The 9,049-nt window shown below is 37.2% G+C and overlaps 1 protein-coding gene across 1 annotated transcript; it reads right to left on the reverse strand.

Annotated features, from left to right (window-relative positions):
- Positions 1–3,093: 3,093 nt before the first annotated feature.
- LOC136062368 (beta-hexosaminidase 3-like) lies at positions 3,094–8,203 on the reverse strand. The gene is made up of 4 exons (XM_065761344.1): positions 8,109–8,203; positions 4,240–4,338; positions 4,091–4,150; positions 3,094–3,388 (listed from the first exon to the last, which is right to left on the reverse strand). Exons 2-4 carry the CDS (start codon positions 4,320–4,322, stop codon positions 3,109–3,111), a joined length of 423 nt encoding a protein of 140 aa, XP_065617416.1. The 5' UTR covers positions 4,323–4,338; positions 8,109–8,203; the 3' UTR covers positions 3,094–3,108.
- Between the last annotated feature and the right edge of the window lie 846 nt (positions 8,204–9,049).

Raw genomic sequence — 9,049 nt, forward strand, 5'->3', positions numbered from 1 at the left:
TTTACTTGGTCTAATTCTCGAGAAGTTGCTTTGAAGGCTAGGCTGGACAGATTCTTGTTCTCTGCAGATTGGGAGGATAAGTTTCCTACTGTTTACCAGCAAAGAATGTCTAGGTTATTATCAGATCACTTTCTGATTGTCCTAGAAGGTGGATCCTTTCATAGGGGCAGGAGGCTGTTTAGATTTGACAACATGTGGCTTAAGGATGATGGTTTTGTGGGAAAGGTGCGATCTTGGTGGGAATCTTATCATTTGCACGGTGCTCCGAGTTTTGTGTTGGCAAACAGATTAAAGATTCTGAAAAATGATTTGAAAAAACATACTATGGAGGCTTTTGGAAATGTAGAAGAATGGGGGAAACATTTATGGAAGGATCTTGGTGAATTAGAGACTACTGAGGAAAGTTGTGGTTTATCGGAGGAAAAGCTGGATTTGGAAAGAATTCAAGGTGAGTTAGAAAAAGACTCTTTTTGGAAGAAATTTGTTGGAGGCAGAATCTAGAGTTCTTTGTATTAGAGAAGAAGATAGGAATACTAAATTTTTTCTTCATATGGCCAATTCTCACAAGAGATTTAACTTCATAGATAGGCTTATGGTGGAAAAAGAAATGTCTTCGGATCTGGAGGCCATAACAGAGTGTATTTCTTGTTTTTATAGGCAGCTCTATTATGAGAATGTGACCCATAGACCTAACCTAGATGATGTGGATTTCTCTTGAATATCTAAGGGTGATGCTCTTTGGTTAGATAGGCCATTTGATGAGGAAGAGGTGTTTAGGATGATCAATGGCTTTAATAGTGAAAAGGCTCCTGGCCCGGATGGTTTTTTCATGGCTTTCTTCCAGTCTTGTTGGAGTGTTTTGAAGAGTAAGATTATGGAAATTTTTCAGAACTTTCATACTCAAGCTGTATTCGAGAAAAGTCTTAATGCTTTATTTCTTGCCCTTATTCCTAAAAATGTTGATGCTGTAGATATCAAGGAATTCTAGCCAATTATTTTAGTTGGTGGGATTTGATAGGGATTCCTAGGTGTTGTGCAAGTTGGATGTGGAGAAAGCATATAATCATGTGAATTGGGGTTTTATAATATATATACTCCAGCATTGTGGGTTCTTAGATAAGTGTAGAAAATGGATAATGCGTTGCATTTCTACTGTTAAATTTCCCATTCTAATTAACGGTAGCCCTTCGAATTTCTTTGGAAGCTCTAGGGGGATTTAGCAAGGGGATCCATTATCCCCATTGCTCTTTGATTTTGTTATGGAGGCTTTGAGCCGTATGTTGGATGTGGCTGCAACTGTTGGCCAGTTTTCGGGCTTCTCTATAGGCAATACGGCTAGTACTTCGATGATGGTGTCTCATCTTTTATTTGCAAATGACACTCTTATTTTTTGTGATGCTAACCCTAATCAATTAGTTACTTTGACGGAGATTCTAACTAGATTTGAGGAGAACTCAGGTTTAAGAATTAATTCGGGGAAATCAAATTTGGTACCAATCGCAATTGGAGAGGTGCATAATCTAGATGTTCTAGTGGGACTGTTGAGTTGTTGGCATTCTTCCCTCCTTTTGAAATATTAGGGCTTTCCATTAGTTGCTAAATTCAAGGAGCTGTCAATATGGAATCCTATCTTAGAGAAAATGAAGTGGAGACTAGCAGGTTGGAAGAGGCTTTATTTATCTAAGGGGGGTAAGGTAACTTTTATTAAATACTCACTCCTCCTTAACTACTTATTTTCTTTCCATTCTTCCTATACTTGGGAAGGTGGCTAATCGCATGGAAAAATTACAGAGAGATTTTCTTTGGAGTGGTATTAGTGGTGATTCAAAATTACGCCTAGTGAAATGGGCTAAAGTTTGTTCGCCAATGCAGGTTGGGAGGCTAGGTATAAGACATTTGAGAAGTTTTAACTCTGCCATGTTAGGCAAGTGGTTAAGGAGGCAAGGCATAGAGACAGATGCTTTATGGAGGAGGATTACAGAGGCAAAATATGGGAATGTTTGGAGTGATTGGTGCACAAAAAAGGTGACAAGTGCATATTGTGTTAGCCTCTGGAGGTTTATTAGAAGTGCGTACTGTGACAAGGAGTAGAGGTTTCGAGGTTAGAGGATTTTATCTTTCTTTCTACCCTCCTAATCTTACTTTTTTTCCTTGGAGAATAAAGTGGCAACTGAAGGTTCCATCAAGGGTAGCTTTCTTTTCATGGTCTACTTCCTTAAGTAAGATTCTTACAACAAATAACCTTCGCAAAAGGTGTATTATTATTTTTTTACTGGTGTTATATGTGTAAGAGGTGTGAAGAGTCAGTGGATCATCTTCTTCTTCATTGCCCCATTGCATTTGTGTTGTGGTCTGTGGTGTTTTGTTTGTTTGGAATCCACTGGGTTATGCCTCATAAGGTAATGAAGTTGTTTAAGTCTTGGCAAGGTAAGTTTGAGCGACATCGCAATACAAACTTTTGGAGACTTGTGCCGCATTGTTTGATATGGTGATTTTGGAGTGAAAGGAATGTTAGATATTTTGAGGGATGTGAACGGTCCTTGCTAGAGAGAGTCTTTTCTTTTACATACTCTCCTTGCTTGGAGTGTGGCTCTCTCGCATTTTTCTTGTTTTTCCTTTCCTATTTTACTTGATCATTGTAACCCACAGTACATCCCAATGTACTGAGGTTGGCTTCTTTTTTAATAAAATTTTTCATTATCTATCCAAAAAAAAAAGACATGGCTCCTGCCGGATCATAAGAAAGCCAAGCATTCAAAACCTAAGGTACGTTTCTATGAAGGCATGGGTGAGGCCATGCCTCACTTTGGAATGCCAACGTGCACAGGCATCCTATAAATTGCTACTACAATACATGGTTACAGTGACTTGAGATGAAATTCTGATAGTTTTACTTAACAAAGAAAAAAGGAGCAATTTCACCTCTGGTGACATATTGATCACCCATATTCTGTGGTCCATTTTTCATCAATTTCCTAAGCATCTACAAAAGCTTACTCAGTTAATAGACAGTCACAATACTAACAAGTCTGCCTTTGATTGTTCAATCTTAGTTCTCCAGTATCACTTGTGAATTATATGAGGTGAAAAACATAAGATTCCAGAAATTTAATTTGACAATGATATGAAATAAGTACCTGCAGCTGCTGCAGCACGTGGCCATATGGTTTGTTCGATGTCTGACCCATCAATATGTTCACCCCACATGCATACCTCACCACCAAGAACTAATTTCTGTTGATTGGGATTTATGATATTTGTGAGTGGTTCATTCATATAGAACTGCTGCCATGTGGCATCTAAGTGATCCAAATACCATTTGTCCTGGTTGCTTACAATGCACCGTAACCCAGCTGCTACCACTTTTTCAGCAACACCACCTCCAAGCCTGCCAGAAAATTTTAAGCCAAAAATGATCCCACCAGAAATCTAATAACAAGTGGACCACAAAGAACCCTTGCAAAAATAATTTGCAATCCAAATATCAATCATTTCATCATCATCAACTATTCCAAGTAAATGTGAGTCAAGCAACTCAAGCCCATAGACCCCAGTTATCTATTGTATCAGTTTTAAAATGGTTAAAGCATCCAATCGAAAAGCTTAAGCTATTAGGCAGAAAGGCTTAACTTATACATAAACCTATAAACAAGCCCACATCCAACGAAGGAACTCTGTCATTAACAATAATAATTAAACATGTCATAACAAAAGGCAACGTTGATGGATCTTAAATATGCTTTGAAGACAAAAGTACTTGATCATGCTAAGCAGTATGTATTATCCTTATTTCATAATTTTGTACTTGATTCTCTACTATTATAGTAGAAAATTTTCAACAATTTTTACTGGATGTAAATTTCTAATATGTATCTTAATATTTTCAATATATTGCAAGTTAATAGTAAAATCAGCAAGATCCCCAATCATTATGCTTGCATTAATTATTATCCAGAGAGAAGAAAATATAAGGCCAACACTCTTCTGAACATTTTTTTAGAATAAAAATATGCATCATGGCACAATATCCATATAACAGAAGTAAATAATGCAGGAGCCTCCAACGTTAAATATGCAAAGTAGGACATACCAGTTGTGCACCACAGTCTTTCTGCTCAATTTATTGCCAAAATTGTTAAAAGTCTCTTCCCTGTAATTTTTGATGTGAGTAAGATTAAAAAAAATAATAATAAAAACCCTACAAATATAGCTATATAAACTTACGCATAAAATTCATACCAGTTAACAATTTCATATCCATGGGACAAAGCTATGTTCTGTGCCCACAATACAAAGTTTTGATATGCTTGAGATTCATTCATATGATGCTTAGTTAACCTGTACATAGGGCAGTCAAGAATGTCATATGTTATCTCTCAAATGTCTTTGGGCTAATAAATATTGAGCGAGTATAGATTTTCCCTGCCGTTCTTGAAACAATGAAATTAATAAAGAATATAAGTTTACAAGAGCAAAAATTTATCACATTAAAATAGCCTCCTAATGCCAGCACTAGCACGACGGTTTTAGGACTGTATGGTGTTGAGGACCCCCAGTTAATGAGATATTCCAGGACTCACTTCTGGTGTTTAGTGTAAAAACCCAAATTATATGAGATGAGGGATTAGCATGGTTATGTAAACCAAGTACTAATCAACAATGATCAAATAAACTTATCAGTAAATGTAGAAAATGATCACCAAATTGTTTGAATAAGGTTAAGTTGCACTTTTATAATATAAAATTGCATGCCATAATGGATATTATTTATGTGAATGTTTGTGTCTGCATATCAACCATATGAACCACTGATATCAACACGGGAAACGGAGCATGGTACAGAAACAATGATATGTTAATTCTTGAAAATCTAGGATATGATGCGGCAGGGCACAGTATTTAATTAATATAAATTTTAAATATATATTTTGTGCTAGTTTTTGGGTCTAAAGAAAAATTAAAAATCAAAATTTATAACATAAGTACAAACAATTAAATTAATTTTAGAAGGTAATAAATAACAAAATAGAGCAGGATCCATCATCTATGTTTGAAATTCATAGAAACTTAGAAGTTTGAATGTTTCTAAATTTCTAAGATACTAGATCGTTTTTTCTTTGTGCATGCAGAAAATGTGGAAACTGCACGGGAACTTCCTGCACTTGCACAATCAGGGCATTTGAAATGACCAAAAGCAATTTAGTCCAACTGAGAAGTATATGGACATTAATTTTACTTTTAAGATATATAGAGTTGATAAGTGAAACATTAAGGAGGCTAATCATCTTCTTTCTCTAGAGGAGATCTCATGGACACAGAAATCGAGGATGTTGTGCATTAAGGAGGATGATCATAATACAAAGTTCTTCCACAAGATGACTAATTCCTATAGAAGGCATAATCATCTGAGTTTCTTAGAAGTGGATGGGGTGATTTATGAGGAAGGAGCAGAAGTGGCTGCTCAGGTAGTTCAATTTTATAAAACTCTATATCAAGAGTCCGAAGAGTGGAGACCTTTTGTGGAAGGTCTAGAGTTTGATCAAATTGAGGAGGTGGAGAGGGGCTGGATGGAGAGGAGGTTTGAGAAGGACGAGATAATACAAGTGGTTAGAGATATGGAAGGGGATAAAGCTCCAGATCCAGATGGCTTTTCTATGGCCTTTTTCCATCACTATAAGTTTGAGAAATCTCTAAATGTTACCTTTTTAGTTCTAATCCCTAGGAAGAATGATGCCTCTAACATTCAAGATTTCAAACCTATTAATTTAGTGGGGAGCTTGTATAAGATCTTGGCCAAGGTTTTGGCAAATCAATTGAAAGTGGTGTTAGATCAACTGATATCTGAATCTCAAAATAGTTTTGTGAGAGGTAAACATATCCTTGATTCAGTTCTCATTGCAAATGAGTGTGTGGACAGCCAAACAAAGAGTAAGATTCCTGGGGTGATCTGTAAGTTAGATATTGAACAAGCATATGACAATGTGAATTGGGAGGCACTTTTGAAGTTGATGAACAAAATGGGTTTTGGAGAGAAATGATGCAGCTGGATTCGAACTTGTATCTCAACAGTGCAGTTTTCTGTGTTAGTCAACGGGTCTCCAACTAATTTCTTTGGCAGCTCTAGAGGTTTGAGACAAGGGGATCTGCTGTCTCCCATGCTATTTTTAATTATGATGGAGGTGTTTAGTAGGATGGTAAAGAGAATGGAGGGGGCAGGACTACTTAGTGGCTTTAGGGCAAATGGCAGGAGGGGCAGAGGGGAATGTGTTTCGCATTTGCTGTTTGTGGATGATACCATTTTGTTTTGTGAGGCAGCGGTGGAGCAAATCCTACATATTCGATTGTTGCTACTTTGTTTTCAGGTTGTGACCGGTTTGAAGGTTAACGTAGCTAGGAGCGAAATGGTCCTATAGGAGAGGTAAATAATGTGCATGCTTTGGCAGAAATATTGGATTGTAGGGTTGGGACCCTGCCAATGACTTATCTTGGTATGCCGCTGGGGACGTCCCATAAAGCCCCCTCTATTTGGAACCCTATATTAGAAAAAATTGAAAGAAAGTTAGCAGGTTGGAAGAAGTTGTATTTGTCAAAAGGTGGCAGACTGACATTACTTAAAAGCACGCTATCTAGCCTCCCTACTTACTTCTTATCTCTTTTCACCATTCCTACACATGTGACGAACAAAATTGAGAAGCTGCAAAGGGACTTCTTATGGGATGACACTAAGACACATTTATTCGGTTGGGATAAGGTGTGCATGCCTATGGCTAATGGCGGTTTGGGTATTAGAAAGTTACCACGTTCAATAAAGCCTTACTTGGAAAGTGGCTTTGGCGTTTTGGGATCGAGAAGAATAGGCTATGGAGGAGGGTGGTAGCTTTGAAATTTGGGGGAAAATGGGGGGGATGGATCTCTAAAAGTTGGGAAGGGGTGCTCATGGGTGTGGTCTGTGGAGAAGTATTCGGATGGGATGGGAAATCTTTCGCAAAAATGTCCACTTTAAGGTTGGGGTGGGGGATAGAGTGAAATTCTGGACAGACAGGTGGTGTGGAGACCTTCCTCTCCAATTGGCTTTTCCGATCTTGACCTCTTTTGCTGCAAACAAAGAAGCTTCTGTAGAATCATCCTTGTTGTGCCAGGGAGTAGGGAATAGTAGAACTTGGGATGTTCGCTTCATTCGGGGTCCTAATAATTGGGAGGTGTAGAATCATCCTTGTTGTGCCAGGGAGTAGGGAATAGTAGAACTTGGGATGTTCGCTTCATTCGGGGTCCTAATAATTGGGAGGTAGATGTGGTGGATGATTTCTTCCGATTCTTGGCATCCATTCTACCACTTGTAATTGAGGGTGATCATATGAGATGGAAGTTGACAAAGAAAAGGTATTTTACTATCCACTCATTTTATCACAAGTTACATGGTTCTTCTTCAATTGTCTTTCCATGGAAAGGTATTTGGAAGGTTAAGGCACCCCAATCTGTCTCTTTCTTTGTTTGGATAGCGGCATGGGATAAGATTCTCACAAGAGATAGTCTGAGGCTTAAGGGCTATGACTTCGTTGATTGGTATATTATGTGTCGGTGTTGTAGGGAGACAATGGATCACTTGTTGTTACATTGTGGAAAGGCTTATCGGCCTTGGTTCTTTGTCTATAGAATTTTTGGGATTTCATGGGTCCCCTCTGGTACGGTGTCAGATCTTCATTTTAGCTGGTGGAATTGGTTAGGAAAGCGTTCATCTCACATTTAGAATTTAGTTCCATTGTGTCTAATGTGGTGTATTTGGAGGGAACGCAATTGGCGGACTTTTGAAGATTTGGATAGATCCGATGACCAAATGCTCGCTCTTTTTTTTTGTTCCCTTTTTGATTGGGCTAGGGCTTGGGGACTCACATCTAGTGATTCTCTTCTGTTCTTCCTTAGCTTTCTTCTTCTTTGTTCTTAGTGTTCTTATTCTCTTATGTTTGTACTTTTCTTTCTTTTCTTGTACGTTTGTTATGCTAGTGCTTCTTTGCATTTAGCAGTTTGTTGAATATACATGTTTCTTACCTATATAAAAAAAAAAAAAATTAAAAAAAATAAAAATAAAAAGTGAAACATTAATATTGTACCATTTTTTTACATGAGGAGTCAGCGTCCAGCAACCTGCAATGAAAAATGAAATTGTGTGTCAGTAATCAAGACAAGGACCCAAAATTAAAAATAAAATAAAATAAAAAAGAAAGAGAGAGAGGTGAAGAGACAAGTATCCAAAATTAGATCAGGAATGACCAATAGGTAATGATACAAAAGATTATAATAAAAATTAATTTAAACAAATGTTAGTCTAATACATATTGCTAAACCAACTGGCAATTTTTACTTAGGATCAAACAATTAGGATTATGTATGTTTATTTATTTTTTGCTGGGAGAGAACATATGTATAGAACAATATGCATCTTTTATAGAGCTAAGCTCTACCTATAAATGGAATATGCACACACATGGAGCCATAAGAATCAATTCTATAATAAGAGAGCCCTTCAAACACATTTGGCTCCACAAAAAGTATTTCTAAGTGGAAATTCAACAGTGATTTGTAGATTATCTTGACTTGTAAAGGCTTTGAATTAGAACTCAAAACTTATCATGAAAGATGATAGAGAAGTCTTCAAACCTATCATGAAGGATGAGGAAACGGTCACCCAAATAAATTTACCAGAGCAAAGGATAATGTAGACGAAGTTGAAAATCCTTTTTTTATTATTGAATAACTACATAATGGAAAGAGGAACACAAGCTTTTGGAAAACTGAAAGTTCTAAATCAAGTCAAGATTTCATAACTTATCTTGGATTACTGGAAACTAAGTAGGCAATAAAAGCAAGGTATAAAAGAACGGAGAGGTCTGAAATTTCAGGCTGGAGATAGCTAACATACATGCCATCCTTAGTGCATGTTAAGCTTCCTGATAGCCTACGGAAGTGGGCCAAAATTGCAGAATGTCCAGCTTGAAACATACGAAAAGCTAAAGTAAATGGGGCAGTTTGGGTCCAGTGTCCAATGGCACTG

The sequence above is a fragment of the Quercus suber genome, unplaced genomic scaffold (genome assembly GCF_002906115.3).
Source record: "Quercus suber isolate HL8 unplaced genomic scaffold, Cork oak 2.0 scaffold_407, whole genome shotgun sequence".
Lineage (NCBI taxonomy): Eukaryota > Viridiplantae > Streptophyta > Magnoliopsida > Fagales > Fagaceae > Quercus > Quercus suber.

Coding starts and splice junctions, on each gene's coding strand:
- LOC136062368 (XM_065761344.1), bottom strand. CDS start 4,322: ATGAATGAATCTCAAGCATATCAAAACTTTGTATTGTGGGCACAGAAC. Junction 4,151..4,239: donor GGATATGAAATTGTTAACTG/GTATGAATTTTA, acceptor CAAAAATTACAG/GGAAGAGACTTTTAACAATT. Junction 3,389..4,090: donor AAGACTGTGGTGCACAACTG/GTATGTCCTACT, acceptor ATTTTCTGGCAG/GCTTGGAGGTGGTGTTGCTG.